We start from the raw sequence: 18,642 nt of genomic DNA, 5'->3' as shown, positions 1-18,642 counted from the left end.
GCTACCCATTGTGCAGAAAATACAAGAAAAAATTGTAACATGGTACATGAACATTCACAGTCACTCTAATAGATCTCAAATTACAGACATGGAGGTATTACTTTTTGACTGATCCTCATGTTTTCAGTGAAAACATTATGTCATTGGAATTGGTAGGTCCTGGGCTATAGGGAGCTAAAGATATAAGCAAATAGTGGCTTTTCCTGTTAGAGATTAACTTGACCCAACACATTCCCACATGTGAGTCTCCTTGTTGGTCAATGAGGCCATTTCTCGCACTAAAAGAGCAACAGGGAGGATCTGGATTCAAGAGAGGCTGTGACCAAGTTTGACTTTTACAAGAAATTTTGAGATTTGCATATAACTTTAGCTGCCTAGAACTCTGGTTCAACTAATTATTTTGACAAGTAGTTTTCACTGAAGGTAACCCTTGCTTATGCATGTTTTCATCATTTACCCAACTCATTCCATCTACTGCATAAAGCCATTCCCTCCCACCTTAACAATTCCTTGCTAAGACAGCCTTCATAGCAAGGTAAAGGAACTTACTTCTGAAAAATGGTAGTAACCCACCTATTAATAGTTTACATATATAGTGCAACTCACAGAGCACCCACAACACCTATTTCCCAATAATAAATGTGACATTCATGATTGCATGAATAGTGCACATTCTTTACTACCTTACATTTGGTTGGTGTTTCCTAATCTTTTTTTTCTTATTTGAGTAATTTAATTGCATTGGGAAACTTTACATCAGTAGGTACATATTTACATACATAGACACACATGCACATACATTTTTGTTTTATTTGTTTTTTTTATGTTAGGAAAATACTTAAATATTTATAGGCATTTAACCTTCTTTCTACATTGTATTGCATGTTGAGCTACATTTTACAGATGAGCAAGTTATTTAACATTATGTACATTTTTATAAAGTTCAAAACTATGTCAAGGACACCAGTGATTACAGCAGATGCAGGCAGCCCTGGATAGAGGCAACATAATCATTATCTGAACACAAAATGTACAGAATAATAATTATATTGCACTTAGGCTGGCATTCTCCAAGAGGTTTTTTTCTTTCATAATATTGGAGTGTGTTTCTAACTCCGCAAATTAATTTGTGGACCTTAGCGCTTGCTATAAATTGAGTATCTTGTGCAGTTCGCAGTGTACATGCAATGCAGCACCCTTTAATTCCCAGAGAAATGCCACTATCAATATAAGCTAAGTCTAATTAAGCCTGAAGGGGTTATTAAACCCTACTTTTTTTTTTTACATATCTACTGCTAGCAAGCAGTAAATATATGCAAAAACATGAAAAAAAAACCTTTTCCAAAGGGTTAAACCCTGTGTGTCTGCTGTGCGCTCCCGTCTACACATCTGAGAATTCTCAGGCGGGCGCATGCGCAGTTCAGATCTTCGGCTAGGAAACGAGGAGAAACACAAGGTAAGTAAATGCAGCAGCACGCACCCGCACAGACTCCGTGGGCCAGGAAGTGCCAGTTAAGACAGAGGAGTCAGCATTGGATCGGAGACTGGCACCAGCGCTGGAGGGACTCCTGAAAACTACAGGAAAGAAGAAGATGATCAGATTAAGAGGCATAATTTAAGGTAAGTCCTTACATTAGCATTGAGGGGAGGGGGGATTTAGCCTTTAATGTCACTTTAAAGTTGATGTAAACCCAGCCACTAAAATCTTATATAATCCTAAACATTTCAATGGAGTTTCAAAAGTGAATGTTAAATGTTTTAAATCTGAAAATAAAAAATAACAGCTGGTGTTACTTCCATGAAGATCCTTGTTCAGGCACTTCCTGTGATGGGATGGCAATGCACTGTCCCCGTCTCCTGCATTGTCACTGTCACCACTTAATGCAGCAATGCCGACCCTGATTTGCAGCCATGATCTGCTATTGTCACCATTAGAAAACCTGCTCTGGGGTATGCCATGCAGCCATTCCGGGAGTGCATATAGACAGAAGAAGAAATCATTAGCACTGAGATGCAGGGATGGAACAAGGTCGAAATAGTATTTCCTAAAAGAAAAACCATGGTAATTTTTTATGATACGCAGTGGTTTCGCAGACTATGTCATCCAGTTATGGTTTACATCTATTTTAAAAACAGGTGTTTTTAAACCATCTGAAAATTCAAGTTGCTCATTTGCCAATCCTGTCCCCTGGCGTCAATACTTTGACTGATGTGGAACAAGTATGCATACTTACAGAGCAAAGCCAGACTCCAAATATACTTGTTGCGGATTAGTGGCAGAATACCGAAAGTACAGGATCAACATGACAACTAGGAAGCCCTTTTTCAAAGGGGGCACCTCATAACCTAATGCAACTTAAGATGTATTATACAACTTTATAGGTTACCTGTTGCAGTAGAGAGGAGATTTGTCTTACATCGTACATTTCAAGTCTGGATAGTGTTGCTCTAACAAATCGTTGTCACTCTAGACTGATTGATCAGCCTGCTGGTTTGTATGGATACATCAGAGTGTTTCCCTACTGTGCAATCTTCATGAAGCCACAGCAGTGTTCCAGATCAATTATTCTATTTTTCAGCATGCTCAGTAATAAAACTCTTGTTGCCATGATCTGTGCTGTGGACTTTATCAATTAATAATTATAGCTTATGTTTTGACAAGTAACAATGCATTTCTGAGTTATTCTTTCTGAACTGTACCTTACAGAAGAAGGAGAGGGAAAGCGAGAGGTGAAGAGTGCTAAAGAATCCAAACAGAAAAAGAATATAAAGACGGTGAGTATGTGCAGTGTTGGTATACCTATTGTTTAATGGGTAGATTCTCTGTGTGCTTGCTAATATGACTTCTATTGATGGGAAAATCTGACAACTTTGTTCTTGAACTTTTCATGTCAACTTCATCATGAAAAGTCATCATCGCTTACACAGGGGAAATATGTAAAAGTGGCCGAGTACCTAGAAATACTTTGAAGGGAATTTATCAAAACTGGAGCAGACAAAATCTGGAGCATCTGTGCACAGCAACCAATCGGCTTCTCTTTCATTTTCAAATCTTAACTGACCAAAATGAAGAGAGAAGCTGATTGGTCGGCATGCAGAACTGCTTCAGATTTTGTCTGCTCCATTTCTGATCAATTCCACCCATTGTGTTATTTTTTGCTGCCTCAATTCTTTAGATCCTCCTCATATGTGCTGTCGATTGGTAGTTTGGGAGCTTTCAGTCGGTGGGATTGAGAACATTAGTCCAAATTACACTATACAATGTGATTTTTATTGATGGGGTAGCTTGGTACACTGCAGCTAGTAGCAGATGAAAAACAACCTGTGAGCAAGTGGACTTTACACTTTGTATACATGTCTATGCTATATTTTGCATTTCAACTGGAGTGTACCTTTAAATTTGATTAATGCTCAGTTACTGTTGTATTATTGCATTGCTCCTAACTTACCAGGTCTTTGGTTTTTTTTTTATTATTTGCATGATTTGAATAAAATGTTGTTATTTTATTTTAGACTGGCATACATATTTGAGCTGTTTAAACGTGTACAGACTGTTTGGAAGCCGTGTGTGTGGTTTCTTATCTGTAGGTCCTGTTGTATCATTGTGTGGCAGACATTGCAGATCTGCAGATGCGGTGCTATGCGTGCAGTGCGTTTTTGACGCGTTCCAGTTTTAAAAAGTTTTTTGTTTTTTTTGGGAGTAGGGCTGTCAGTATGTTAGCTGCAGTGTGGTGTGTTTTCCGTGCGTTTTCGTTGCGTTTTTGACGCGTTCGTGCATTTCCGGACCGGACAAAATGTGACATGCAGTATTTTCTCTGTCCGGACTGCGCACGTGAGAACTGTAGCCCATAAAACACTTAGAGATACATTGGGATGCATTTTCAGTGCAGGAGCGCACGGTTCTGGTCCGGACACAATCCGGACGTCGTGTGAACAAGCCCTAACTGTTGTTTCTTGAAGAAGTGGGACTTCTTAAGGTGTGATGGTTTTGTTAGGTGATGTTCCAGTTTCAGACAGCCGCAGAACAAGTGCAGATGCAAAAAACATGCAATTGAAAAAGTACCGTATATACCCGAGTATAAGTTTGGTATCTATCTTCATTTTGTACATTTACCAGTAGCTGCCTCATTTCCCACCCTAGGCTTATACTCAAGTCAATATTTTCCCCCAGTTTTTTGTGGTAAAATTAGGTACCTCGGCTTATATTCGGGTCGGCTTACTCGAGTATATACGATAGTGCAAGCTCTGATCAAAACAGGTGCAAAACATGTGTAGTTGGAAAAATAGTGCAAGCTTAGGTTAAAACAGGGGCACATGTTAAAAAAACAGATTTGCACATTAAAAAAAAATGATCTAGGAGGCTTAAACTGTCGCGATTGCTTTGATAAATTCCCCCCATTGTATTTCTGCAGTCAGATTTTAGTCTAACAAACATTTCAAACAATTGAGGGTCCCAGTGTTTGCTAGGAGGCTTTCCATGCTTTGGCGCACTGGGAGGCCCAAATTAAATATGGTATTTTCTGGTTCATGTAAGTCCTCTGTGATGTGTAAAAGGGAAGATGTATGGTTCACATAAGGTGAACCAAATTAATGTTGTACACATTAGGTAATAGTCATCTGATATGGCTGCTTTTAACCAAATCACTGAAAAACCCTTTCCAGTGTTATTGTTTCCCCAAAATACATGGTGCCAGCAGTGTGTACTACCATTGCTCCTCCCCACCTCTGCATTTAATTGGACTACTAGTAATATTTAGCCAAGCTGACCTTATCACCTGGTGCTGGTGGGAAAGGATCATAAATGCATGTCCTGAAGAACTATGGAGTAAATATAGAGAGAGTAAAAGGATCCCAATCTACTTCCAATAAGCCACCTTCAGCTCAAGGCTCACTTAGGGTGGTAATGGTAGTACACTGCTTCAAACATCCAGTACAATGTATAAGGAGACATCCAGCTACTCACCAGTGCTCCAGAAGATCGGTATTAATGTATCATGAATGTCACAGTCAATGCATTCGGACATAGACCTGGTCTTCGGTCATAGCTGGTCTTTGTTGTTGACAATAACTTTTTCTTGCTCCAGAGTGAAGGGCCCTGCAAATTGTTTAAAAATATACCCCATAGTGATGTTTAATGCAGAAGTGTTAGCATTTTATTTTTATTCGTCATCCTATATTCATGGATATATCCATGTTGTATATTTTCTTTTTAGGTGCCTATCAAACGCGTTCTGCCAGCTAACTGCATGCCTGTGGAAACCCATCGTTTCAAGTGTATCCTTAAATAAATTGTAACATATGAAATGCAGTTTCATATTTGAAATATTAGCTAGCTATGAGTGTAGTAACAAGACTGAATTGTTTATGTACAGATGTTATCGGTTATGTATAATGCTTATTAAGCCTTATACTGCTGCAGTGCGGGCTCGCTACTCCCCGGTCTTCTTGACTCAGATATTGCCAGATCTGGCCATGTAAACAAAATATTGTGTTATGTCAAAGGAAGCAATATTAGGATGACGGCATACACATATGGTTGAGTCACCATGTCATCCACCATTAGAATTGTATAGCCGACATTGACTTTGTGACTGACTGCCACACTTGTCATATCTCAGTAATGTGTTTTATTTCTTTAACAATCTGTATCAGATATCGTGGATCCTTACAATGAAATACTGGAACCAGGTAATATTTTTACGATGGTAGAGCACTAGAGTAAAAAAAAGGTGTGCTTTCATTTCACCAGACAATATTTACAAAAAGTGTCTATGCACAGCAACAAATTCACTTAAAGTGCAACTGAAGGAATTTTAGTTTTGGATAGATGGGCGAGGGATTAGAACACCTGTCAGTTTCTTATTGCTTTCTGGGTCCCACTTAAGGAGATTTACCCTCTATTGGTCCTGGTTACTGTTATCACTGAAAGTGAAAGAAAATCTTACATTTTGGGTTGTCATCAGAACAGGAATAGATGGAAAATCTTCAAATGTGGACACTTGATCTTGTGATCCTGCTGACCTCCAGAGATGTTCCTCTTTGGATGGATTTCTTCTCACTTCCAGTTGTGGCTATCGGGCAGGAAGTGAAGGAAACCTGCCTGATAATTTTTTCGATTAATCAATTTGTTGCATTAAAACAAAAATCTCTCTCTCTCTCTCTCTCTCTCTCTCTCTCTCTCTCTCTCTCTCTCTCTCTCTCTCTCCCCCTCCCTCTCTCTCCCCCTCCCTCTCTCTCCTTCTCCCTCCCTCTCTCTCCCCCTCATTCTCCCTCTCCCTCCCTCTCTCTCTCTCTTCTCCCTCTCTCTCTCCATCTCTCTCTCTCTCCCTCTCTCTCTCTTCTTCTCCCTCTCCATCTCTCTCTCTCCATAGCTCCCTCTCTCCCTCTCTCTCCTATGACCATCCCTTCCTCTATCCAAAATTAAACTTCAGGCTCCAGTTCAGTTTGGCTTCAGTTTTCAGTTATACTTCAAGTACTGTCCTGCCGTCTTTTTTCACCTTCTGTTTGCTACCTGGAGAGAAAAGAAGAAGCTTTGTATAAGCATATAGATAATACGGGTGGAGGTTATACTGGGGTTAAGGAGTCTCTCTCTCTCTCTCTCTCTCTCTCTCTCTCTCTCTCTCTGCCCCGCAGCAGAGATCAGGCCTTAGCGATTGGCTGTTTAGGTATTCAGTGCTGCATTGTGGGAAGGGGGAGAGTCAGATAATCTTTGCCACCAAACCTGGAAATACCAGGAAATTGGCATTGCTCTGACAGGTAAATAGAACATCAGAGAAGGCAAGTATGGACAACAGGGGGCAATCCTTCGAATTTTCTGCATAGCCCTGTATGGGCAAAGCACAGGTTACCTTTAACGGTATTACCCTCAGTTTTGTTTTTTATGACGAAATGTATATGTTAAATCTATTCCAAAGGTAACACATGACCAGTTTATTGGGCTGTAAAGATGATTTTACAATGCATGTCCTTGTGCAACCATTCTATCTTTGTCATTCCAACAGTCAATGTTGTAAAACAATACAAATGATGCTGTGGTTATTTCATATGGATTTGTTAAGGTCTAATGTTGGTAAATAAAAGGAGACCTGAGTTATCTTCATTATTTATTGTTTCACACATGCCAGGTAAAAGCAAAGTAAATGGTCTGAAACGCTCAATTTTCTATTTATCGTGTCTCTTTTCAGAAACGCTCAGCCCAGCCTACAGAATAAATGAGGTGCTTGCAAAGTACAGACAGCAATTTACAGCTCATTGGGAAGGAATTATAGGCAGTACACATGTGCCCAGGTTTGTTCTCCATGTAGGATACAGCAATTGGTTTTTAGCTTCGATAAATGTGAGTCAATGTATTTCATTGTTATCTTTTAATTGTTTTTAGGCAACTGTTGTATTGACGTTTTTACAGTCAATATTGTATAGTCTTCACTACAATGAAAGTTGACTTAAGAAGACCTAGACATTCTCATTTCCAATTTGAAAGCCACAATGGAGATTAGAAAATTTAAAGTGGATATCCAGTGAATTTTTGTTTTCTTTCTAGTTTTGATTAGAGCATCGAAGGGGTAGAACCTGTCAGGTATTTACTCATTGTTCATACAAGATAGATAGATAGATAGATAGATAGATAGATAGATAGATAGATAGATAGAATAGAATAATAGAAATACACACGAGCATGAAAATATTACAGACCAGAACAGTGTTTTGTTGTTTTCCGTGGTCCTATTGGAGGGATTTCCTCTCACATCCTGACCTAATGACCACTTTCTGAGACAGAAAGTGGTGGTAAGTCCACAGTGGTGGTAAGTGCCCCCACTTTCTGAGACAGAAAGTGGGGGCAAGGTGCCAACCTGGGAACTATAGGCCGGTCAGTCTAACATCGGTAGTTTGTAAAATGCTAGAGGGCATAATAAAGGATTATCTGGTAGAATTTGTTCAGGAAAACAGGATAGTTAATGACAATCAGCACGGGTTCAGGAAAGACCGTTCCTGCCTAACTAACTTGCTAACTTTTTATGAGGGGGTAAGTAGAGATATGGACGGAGGTAAGCCGGTGGATGTGGTATATCTGGATTTCTCAAAGGCTTTTGATACGGTACCACACAAACGCTTGCTACACAAGCTGAGGGCTATGGGCATAGATGAGGTGGTGTGTACGTGGATAGAGAACTGGCTACGGGAACGTGTCCAGAGGGTATCTGTAAATGGCACCTTTTCAGACTGGGCTAGTGTAATGAGCGGTGTGCCTCAGGGTTCTGTGCTGGGTCCCATATTGTTCAACTTATTTATTAATGACATCGGGGAGGGTGTTAACAGCGATATTTCCGTGTTTGCGGATGACACCAAAATAGGGAGGGTAATAGACACGGACTTAGACACTATAACATTACAGGAGGACCTGGATAAAATAGGGGAGTGGGCATTAATGTGGCAGATGAGGTTTAATGTCGATAAATGCAAAGTAATGCACTTTGGAATTAAAAATAAACAAATGGGTTATACAATTATGGGTATGCCGCTGGGGAAGTCAGAAATGGAGAAGGATTTGGGGGTCATTGTAGACCACAAACTGAAAGGTAGTTTGCAGTGCCAGGCTGCTGTAAACAAAGCTAGCAGGGTCTTGTCCTGTATTAAAAAGGGGATGTATTGCAGGGACAAGTCTATAATTTTGCCACTTTATAGATCATTGGTTCGACCTCATCTGGAGTACGCGGTCCAGTTCTGGTCACCAGTACTAAGAAAAGATGTCCTTGAGTTGGAAAAAGTCCAGCGAAGGGCAACCAAACTAATTAGGGGTATGGAGGACCAGAGCTACGAGACGAGGCTACTAAATTTAAACATGTTCACATTAGAGGTGAGGAGATTAAGGGGGGATATGATTTCCATGTACAAAATGTTTAATGGTGGTAGCAACATTAGCGATAAACTGTTTAAAATTAACTCCGTTACAAAAACTAGAGGCCATCACCTAAAATTGGTGGAAAAAAAATTCCAGCACAAGGGGCGAAGGGGGTTCTTCACAGTAAGATCAGTTAGGGTCTGGAACTCACTGCCACAGGCGGTGATTTCAGCAAATAATGTGGAATTGTTCAAGAAACTTTTGGACGATTTCTTAAGGGACCGTAATATACAGGGGTACGGGTACTCCTAGAATGAGATCCTAATAGGTTGGACTTGATGGACTAATGTCTTTATTCAGCCTCAAATACTATGTAACTATGTAACTAAGTCTCCTCAATGAGAAAACAAGTGGCAGAGGTTCCAGCCTTTCTCCCCTCTTTGTAGAAAAAAATGTTTTGGTTGGCGTTCCATTGTAATGTTAAAATTTGATTTGATGTTTTCTTAGAATATAGGTAAATGGGGTTTCCACCTTCACGAGCACAGTGGAGTACATGTCCACATGTGAGTGGAGACCCCTGCCAGTCATCTGATATTTTTGGAGCACATGGAGCCGCTTAATGGAGCCACACACAGGGAAAACCTGGGAAATCCAAAACTCTCAATGGATTTGAGTTGCACAGGATGACGTTGACTGAATGATGTTTCCGCTTATATGTATTTTAGATTTTGTACAACTGTCAATTTGTTTTTATGAGCTCAGCATGTCTACAAAAAGAGAAATACTAAAGCTGGGCATGCATGGCTTGAATTTCTATTGAGTTGGCCAAAATGTGAGCTGTACGTGGCCCTGTTAGTACCAAAAGTCAATTTAAAATTTGACTGAGCTGGATAGAAAATTATCCACTTAACAACTACTGCATGGGTATTCAGCCAGTTACTGGGAGTCCAGTAACTGGCATGGGAGATTCCACCATCCATGGTGTCAAGTAACTTTCTTTTGTTCAGCCCGCAAAGCGTGTATGGCCCAACTCCACTCAGCAAAGAATGTAGTGACTAGTGATGCTAACACATCCACTGTTGGCTCAAATTGCAATTTCTGCAGTGGCTAGTTGTATCCACAATATGCCTGGGCTTTTAGAAGTGTACAAGTCAAAAGGTGCTTTTGAACATTAACAGTAAAGCCATGCATAACCTGATAAGTTTCTCTTTGCTAAATTGTTTTGTGGTTCTGTTTTAAAGGACCATCTTTTTTAGGATGTAATTTTCATTTGATACATAATTAAGGTGAATGCACTTTTATGGTGTAACATTTCAGTGCTATAGATATTAGTACAATAAATAAATATTTATGTTCACATTTCAGTACAAACTCACAAATCCAAGATACTGCACACAGATCCTATGCTGTATCTGCTCCAACCACAGGTGCCAGTTAACTCCAGGATCTGTCACTTCTCCAGCTACCTTTCTGTCCAAAAAAACAAATGCAAGCACCAGTTACACCATTAATTATCAACGTAAAATATGAGTAATGATCAGTTAGATTTAGAACACAACCGTGACATTAACATCTGCTTAAATGCTGTGTTGCATTGTTAAAGGTATACACAGCAGATATCTTATATTTGTGTCCATACACTATATGGTCATACGTTTGTGGACACCCGACCATTAGACCTAGAAGAACTTGTTAAATAGCCCATTCTTGCAGCTATAACAAACTCCACACTTCTAGAAATACCTTCTACAAGATTTTGGAATTTGTGGCCAGTCAGCCAAAAGAGCATTTGCGAGGTCCGGTGCTGATGTTGGACGGTAGCACCTGGCTTGCAAATAGTGTTCAGCTCAGGTTCAGTGTTTAGGTCAGGCATTGTGCTTGCTACTGGAATTCCTCCACACCAAGCTAGTCAAACCGTGTCTTTGTGAAGGTGGCTTTGTGGGGCACTGAAATGCTGGAAAAGGTCCTTCCCCAAACTGTTGCCACAAGGTTAGAAGTGCACAATTCTAAAATGTATATGTATATTGTAGCATTACCCGTGCCCTTCACTGGAAACACCTCAACTCAATCATTTGCCACATTCCCCATACTTTTGCCCATTTTGGTAAACAAGTTGCTCTTATCTTCCCTGTAAATGTAAACACAATGTCCTAAATTATGGACAGTTGTGGTAATTTTTATGAGTGTACGTTGTATGTAGTGTTAATTTGTATTTTGAACTTAACAGCTCTTTAAAAATGTTGTACCTCTGAAATAAAACTGAAAAGTGGATTCTTTCTTCCAGCCATGCAGAGTGGGAAAATCTCATGACCAATTGCAGTGCATTCATTTTCTATGGCGCAGAGAAACTTCTGACTCATGTAATGCTGGATAAAATTCTTGCCATGGATTTTACAGGTGAGTTTAAAATATCTTTTTCAACTACTGTATACATCAGGGGTGCCCATTAGGTAGATCGTGATCTACCAGTAGCTCTCAAAGCTGATGCTGGTAGACCTTTATTCCATTTTGCTATATTTATTTAGCTGTGCACACATGATTACCTATTAGCCTGAGTCTGCTGAGCCAATCTCCCTGACACCTTTCTGGTGGATACTGGTGGTTGAAGTGCTATGTATTACATCAAAGAATATTAGTTTACACAGCCTGTTGCAAAATACAGCAACGTGAGCCAGGAGAGAGAGCGGGGAGAGACAGACAGACACAAGAGAGAGGAGAGACAACCAGTGGAGAGAGCGAAGAGAGACAGCCAGGTGAGAAAACGAGGAATAAAATCCAGGAGAGAGAGAGCGAGGAAAGACAGCTAGGAGAGCAAGGAGAGACAGCCAGGAGAGAAAGAGCGAGGGAGGTTTTTTTTCGTTGGTAGATCCCATGTAGCTCGTCATTTGAAAAGTAGATCTTAACACCAAAATTGTGGGCACCCCTGGTATACATTGTCCAGAAATCTATACATGTCCGTAAATAAATAAACAATAAGCTATTTAACACATATATTTTCATAATATTGGTTCCGTTCTTAGTTATGCTCCAAGTAATTTGGGGTTAAATTTGGGTAATGCCTAGACATACATGATAAGCTGATGTTAACAAGTTCCCCTCTAAACCTTCCGGAAATATCCTGTGGGGTACATGTACCTACTATCTTTTTAGTAAAAGGTTTAATGCTGTCTGGAGTTTGGGTTGGTAAAGTTGTCAATGTAATGAAATCTTCCAATAATGAAGCTTTCCGTTTTTTTAAATGCGCCAAGTTGAAAGTGTTCTCTATTCCTAGGTACCTCCATGCTGTTTCTAGCATACCATAGCAGTCCTAGGATATTAACTTTAAGGAGAATACATTTTGCTATACACAGATGTCATTCATCATCCCAGTGACAGCTGACTCCTCCACAACCTAACCTCTCTTGTGCTACCATTGTACCATATTCTTACAAAGAGGGCAGGTCATTGTTGTTATGAGAAGTAACTAATCATTAGTCTGCTGAAAAACACTAACACTAAGTTACATCTAAAATTAGAAATATGTATCTTTCCCACTGACTCTTTGTACCATATCATATTATAAATGCACTTCAGGGCAATACTGTATTTCATTTTGCACTCTTCAGCGGATCTCAGATATTATGGTATGTAATACGTAAATCCAAAGTTAAACTTCAAACTATACTCTTCTGCCCTTAGGACAAACATGTACATTCTGTACTGTAGTGTGCCTTGGTGCAGCACAATTTACACTTACATCCTACTTTGAAATGGTTGCTGGTAGGATCTTAAGGAGAGCACTTCTATGTTCTCATATGTGCTTTTACCAGTGACTGTACTTATTTACTGGACCTTTTCTTTCCCTGTGATAAAGAAGATAGGTCTGCATTTCCCTTTAAAGCACCACAGGTAACAAAATGGCCTAAAGACCCTCGGCCATGAATCCGTTAAAAGCAGACTGGAGGATACTTCGAAACGTGAAGGGGCAAATTTATTAAATGTGTTCTAACTAGAATAGGCAAAATACTTAATAGGCAATAGGCATTTTCCTTTTGGCAAACTTTTTATACGTAAACCACAAAGAGAGCCTTGGCCCAGTAATTGCCAAATCTGTAATGTTGGTTCTGAAGGTGTGCTGGGTTGGGCCTGGAATTCTAAGATTTCCTATTTGTCATATTCCAGTCTTTAGAAGCACATCTGTGTGATAGCTTTTGTATTAAACAACTGTGCTGTGACTTCAATGATAAATCATCCCAATCTACACAGCTGACCTTCACATACAGCAAGATGAGATCCATTAACTTTTACTGGACATATTGCAGCAGTGGTAACACGTTTATGAAACCGATAAACAATTGCAAAGTGCACACTTTTCCTAAGAAGGACTGTCATTGGCAACCATTCCCTTTAATTACTGGCATATCTAAGTAATATAGGTAATTAGGTTCAGTTAGTCAATTACCTTACTTTAATCAGCCTCAGAACTTGAGTAATCCATATGTGTCAGTAATTAGAAGAATGAGCTAACAACTCTGCTGCTTGGTCTGTTTTTTTCCCTGAGTATACTGCAGACATTTTTTGCAAGCAGTTTCGAAGTTTTGCATAAATTTCAGTTCTGTACATAGTTGTGAGAGAAAGGTTATAGACCCTTAAAATGAAGACCAGATTGCATTTGAGGAGCCATATACACAGAAATCCAGGAAATTCATAACAAAGACTATTCTATTCATATAAGAGCTGGCATTTTTGTGAAGATCAGTCGACTTCGGCCGACCTTTCTCTGCACTTCGCCTGTCACTACGGCTCAGCCGAGCCGAAGCATATGGGTTTGGCTCGGCTGAGCCGCTCAGCTGCCTTCGGCTGCTGTATGGGCTATTCTGAATAGCCCGTACAGCAGCCCTTCGGTTCGACTGCTCAGGCAGCCGAAGTGAGCCAAAGGATCAGCCGAAGCTATGGCTGGATCCTTCGGCACTGTAGTGAATAACCCTTTAAGTTAGTGACACAGGCTAACTAAAGTCAGGTGTACAATTCAATTTGGGTATGGGCTTGACCTGCCCTGTTCATAGTTATAAAAAATGATTACCATAGTTTTGATAGCTGCACATCAGAAAAGAATTGTGTTGAATCACAAATGAACCTGATCATAGCAATGAACCTGATCAAAAGAGATTTTAGTGAACCAGGGAACATTAAAGGGCACTCTTATTGAGAAAACATGATGGTTGGCATTGCTGAGCTCATTTTCTGAAAATATATTCATCCAGCTGTGATGCCCTTTGCCCGTCTGTCATTCATTTGACATCAATTAAATTACTCAAAAAAAACCTCCATTAATACCTGACTTAAATCTGCCTTACGCTGATCTACAAAGAAGCTAAAAAGTCAGAATGAAGTTAGAATTTACAAACGGCATGGAGCTTTCTAAAAGTAGGACAGCAATGGTAGCCTTCCATTATAGTTTTCCTTTACAATAACAAGACTTACTGAAGCCATTCCATAGACTGCAGAGGGTTAGAAAACATTGTCATTAGTCAACAGTTAGATTCATTACAAATGGAAGGAATTCATCACTGGAGCTGATCTCTCTAGAAATGGGAGTCCTTCTAAGGTCAATGCAAAGACACAATGTAGATTCCTCAAAAGGTGACAAAACTGAGGATGTGCAGACATTTGTGTTCATGAGCCCTGCCATAAATGAACAAAGTGATGTTCTTGGGAGGCCATCACTGTTCCAAGAGAAAACATACTGCATCAGTGCTCCACTGCACTACTGACTACTGTAGCAATATTCTATATATTGCTACGGTTAGGGATGCACAGATACTTTTTGAGTACCAGTACAGATACTTGGCATTTTCATGAGAAGTACCAGGGTTGCAGCGGTCGCAGCTGGGACCGGGCTCTGGTGCTCCCCCACTGTCCTGAAATCATTAGTCTGTATTGTTTTAGAAACACTGTCACATGTCAATAAACAAAAATGTATCAGTACTCGTACTTGTAAGTACTCGGCAAATACCAGTACTCATACTCGCAAAACTGGTATCTGTGCATCCCTTTATTTATATTTATAAAAACAAAATTGTACATTAAAACAGAGATGTACAAATCCCAGGAGCTCTGTGTGCTCCTTACACATGACAGCTGCCTCCTAATTTTTGAATTTTTCTCTAGTGTAGTTTTGGAGCTCAAAAGTATCGATACATGTACTCGTACCGAGTACATGTACCGAGTACTGTACTTGGTATCTGTGCAACCCTAGCTACGGTTATAAAAAGTTAAACTGTTTTGTAAAAGTTAACATAATTATGCATGGAGGAAACAAAACATTGCTAAAATACCAACAGGGCTATTCACAAAAAGGTGAAGAGTTTGGAGAAGGCATGAGAAGTGAAAAATCTAGGACAACATAGCTGATTTGGAAAAATTATCCAATTCCGCTCACTTTCCAAATCAGCTATGTTGTCCTAGATTGTTCACTTCTCATGCCTTCTCCAAACTCATGCCCTGCAAATCTCATCTAAACTGTGAAGCATGGTGACGGTAGAAATGTAATAATGATGTGCAGGACGTGCACTTTATTACTGCACTGAATCTTGTAGTAAGCAGTCCTTTCTTTTGTCTTTACTTGTATATCTACTAAGCAGATGTGTGGTGGTGGTGGGAAATACTCTTCCACCAATTTCTTTCACATGACCCATGAGTTGAACACACCAATTGTAGATCAGTGTAAGGCAGATTTAGAGTAATGGGCTAATGCCTTGAGCTATAAGTTAAAGGGTTTCTAAACCCTCCGTTTTTTTTTTGCGTATATCTACTGCTAGCAAGCAGTAGATGTAGGCAAAAAAAAATAAAAACCTGCTTTAACAGCAGTTCAAACGTACCTTGTCTTCGCTGCGCACTCCCGTCCGAGAATCCGAAACTGCTCGGGCGGCCGCAAAGCATCTTGGGGCGGGCGCATGCGCAGTTCGGATTTTCGGCCGGGAGACGAGCAGAGACGCAAGGTAAGTCTATGGACACGTGCGCCCGCATGCAGACACCGTGGGATCGGAAGTGCCAGCAAGGACAGAGGAGTCAGCGCTGGATCAGAAAGCCGGCGCACTACCGGAGGGACAGATGAAAACATCAGAAAAGAAGAAGATCGGATTAAGATACATAATTTAACCCCTTTGTGACTGACGACGTACAGTGTACTTTTGGGGTACTGCAGTTTTTCGCCGTTTCATGGTCGCACGCAATCTGTAAACTGGGCATGTTGGGTATCGTTTTACTCGTTGTAACCTCATCTTTTATATTTCATTAAAAAAATGGGTAATTTGTTGTGTTTTGGGGCATTTAATTAAATTTGTCACTAAATTTTGGGGTTTAATAAGGAGTTGCGCTAATATTGCGCAACATAAAAATTTTCAACTACCACCATTTTATTCTATAGGGTCTTGGCATTCAGAAAATATATAATGTTGGGGGGTTTTACGTCATTTTCAGGCCTAAAATGTGGAATATAACATGGGTGCAAAAATTGAAAAAAGGGCCTCAGTCATGAAGGGGTTAAGGTACGTGCTGACATTAACATTGGGGGGAGGGAAACATTTTTTTTCCTTTAATGTCACTTTAAAGTGTATGTTAGGGCAAAATTAAAAAATACACAGTCAATACATATCTACAATACATGAACATGTTGCCATGTTTTGTCTCTTTAAAAATGCTACAAATACAGAAAATTCCCATTGATCCTGCCAGTGATCTCTTAACTTCCTTTGCTTTCTGCCTCTGCTGCACTAAAATCCCAGGGAGTCTAATCAGCCCTGCCCAGTTCATTTCTGTGAAGGACATGCCACCTCTTTGTTATTTTATGAAGAGGAGGAGAAAGTGTTCTGTAGTCTAAAACAGAAGCAAGCTGCTCCTTCATAGATACAGTACAGTGAGTATTGTCATCCTAGGACAGAATCACCAGGTACAAATGAAGGGGAAAAGCCTTCAAAAAGAAAACTAGCACAGCTGCCACATCTAAAAATGGATAAGCTGCAATATGTTATACCTTTGTGATTTGAAGGGGTCCCTGACTCTATGAAGGTATACATATTAGACGTTCTAACTGCACCTGCTGCATACTAGTTCTGGGCCAGTGACCCGAAAGCAATAAATCCAATGCTATGACAGCAATGGACTATTTCACCTGCCCACATATTTACCTGATAGTCAAACAATATAATCTGCATTTGTTTTATTCAGGAGTTCTACCTGAGGATAACACTGATGCATTCTTCACCAGGCCAGATATAATGGCTCACAAAGAGTGCTAATATTTCTGAATGGTTTGCAGGGAATTGTAAAAAGAATTGTAAAAACTCTCAATAGGTTGTATTTCAATATGTTTTCTGATACATTGGCTCTTATGAGCAGAAGATTAATGAAAATTCTTAATGCAATTTCCATTCTGGCATAAATAAAAAAATGTCATTCATGGAATGTCTATTTCAGACTGTCAGTTGATGATTTTGATAGATCAGGTGCGGACAAGTAAGAGCTTTTCAAGGCAATCAACAATCGACGTACAAAAGAGGTAAAAATGCAGGCTAAATTTTGTGTATTTCAATAAGTAAATAGCTTGGCATAGTATCAACATGAAGTATCAACATGTCTTCTGTATTGCAGAATTACTGTATAGACACCTTTATAACCTTGTAAAGAAAAACTGGGTCAGTTTGTAATCCTCTCCCATGCTTTAATGATGCCAAGCCTTTCTCTGTATGCTTGCTTCTTTGTGGTTCTCAAAATCAGAGGCTTTAATGGGTAATGACTGCTTGGGGGTCCATTAGAAGAGTTGTAAGTTCTTGCCTTTGGAAGAATGCACCCCCATGTACTATACACACAGTCAACTTCTTCAGCCAGCTAGATAACTTACCATCGTGGCAAACTAACAAATTTGACCAAACTTCAACATGGGTGGTGATTCCTGTCATTTAGATCAATGCAAAGCAAAATTAAATTACTATAAGTCAAAGGTAAACTCTTACTAAACACTATGAAGCTATCAGAAGGATAGTGTGCAAAGTTGGGATTGAATTATTGTTTTTTGTGTTTTACTCTTTAGCATTGAAAAATATAGTTTATATTTGTTTAATATTTAAAATGTTTATTTACATTTACCAGATTAATATATACTGTATATAGATCTAAAAAGGCTATAGTATAGTACATCCATCCATCCATTTAAAAAGCATGCTATAAGTATGTATATGATGGCCTTGAGTATAAAAGGTGATGTTCAGTTGTACCATTCTTGTGATGTGAAATGTTCAGACCATTCTTTTCACATGCTTTTTCAGTTGTGAAAGCATTGCATGTTTTTTTCTATTTAAAGCCCCAGGTTTTTAATCCTTGCTAATTAATTTGTTTTGGCTGTTTGTGTTAGTAAAAGTCAGTTCTTACTGGAAAGACCGGTGGAGACTGCTCTCCTGCTAAGTGTGGCAGGCGTCCGCTCTATAATGCTCAACCAGTGGCACACAAGTGTGGAGCAGAATGCTAAAAGATTGGACTTTCTCTCGGAGTGTGAGTAGCTGTGTAGTATTGTAGTAACTATATTTGTCTTTCACCATGGTGATGCAGCTCAATACATTTTAGGATAAATGTACAATGTTTGACAAATCCAGATGACCAATGGTGAGCTTTGAATCTTCTGATCAAATCTGAAAGCAGAAGTCCATGTCAATGAAAGACTGCATAGGTTATCCACAGTGCTTGTTACGTAGTGGACTATCTATAGACACAAGATGGCACTTGCCCAGGCTGGTAAAAAATGATCTCAAGGATGTGGATAGCCGCTG

The 18,642-nt window shown here is 39.6% G+C and overlaps 1 protein-coding gene across 1 annotated transcript in view; it reads left to right on the top strand.

The window, feature by feature from the left end:
- The window catches only part of LOC108797470 (cilia- and flagella-associated protein 46-like), a gene marked incomplete at its 5' end in the record, with an annotated part of 91,642 nt that overhangs the window by 63,897 nt on the left and 9,103 nt on the right, over nucleotides 1-18,642 (top strand). Inside the window, 7 exons of the mRNA XM_018569068.1 lie at nucleotides 2,708-2,775; nucleotides 5,214-5,274; nucleotides 5,653-5,688; nucleotides 7,185-7,287; nucleotides 11,124-11,236; nucleotides 17,297-17,378; nucleotides 18,231-18,367. Of these exons, the coding sequence (XP_018424570.1) occupies nucleotides 2,708-2,775; nucleotides 5,214-5,274; nucleotides 5,653-5,688; nucleotides 7,185-7,287; nucleotides 11,124-11,236; nucleotides 17,297-17,378; nucleotides 18,231-18,367 (600 nt within the window). The remainder of the gene's footprint in view (nucleotides 1-2,707; nucleotides 2,776-5,213; nucleotides 5,275-5,652; nucleotides 5,689-7,184; nucleotides 7,288-11,123; nucleotides 11,237-17,296; nucleotides 17,379-18,230; nucleotides 18,368-18,642) is intronic.

This window comes from Nanorana parkeri, unplaced genomic scaffold, assembly GCF_000935625.1.
Source record: "Nanorana parkeri isolate BGI_ZX_2015 unplaced genomic scaffold, ASM93562v1 scaffold1282, whole genome shotgun sequence".
In the NCBI taxonomy this organism is placed as follows: Eukaryota; Metazoa; Chordata; class Amphibia; order Anura; family Dicroglossidae; genus Nanorana; species Nanorana parkeri.
This window is presented reverse-complemented; position numbering and strand designations above follow the sequence as displayed.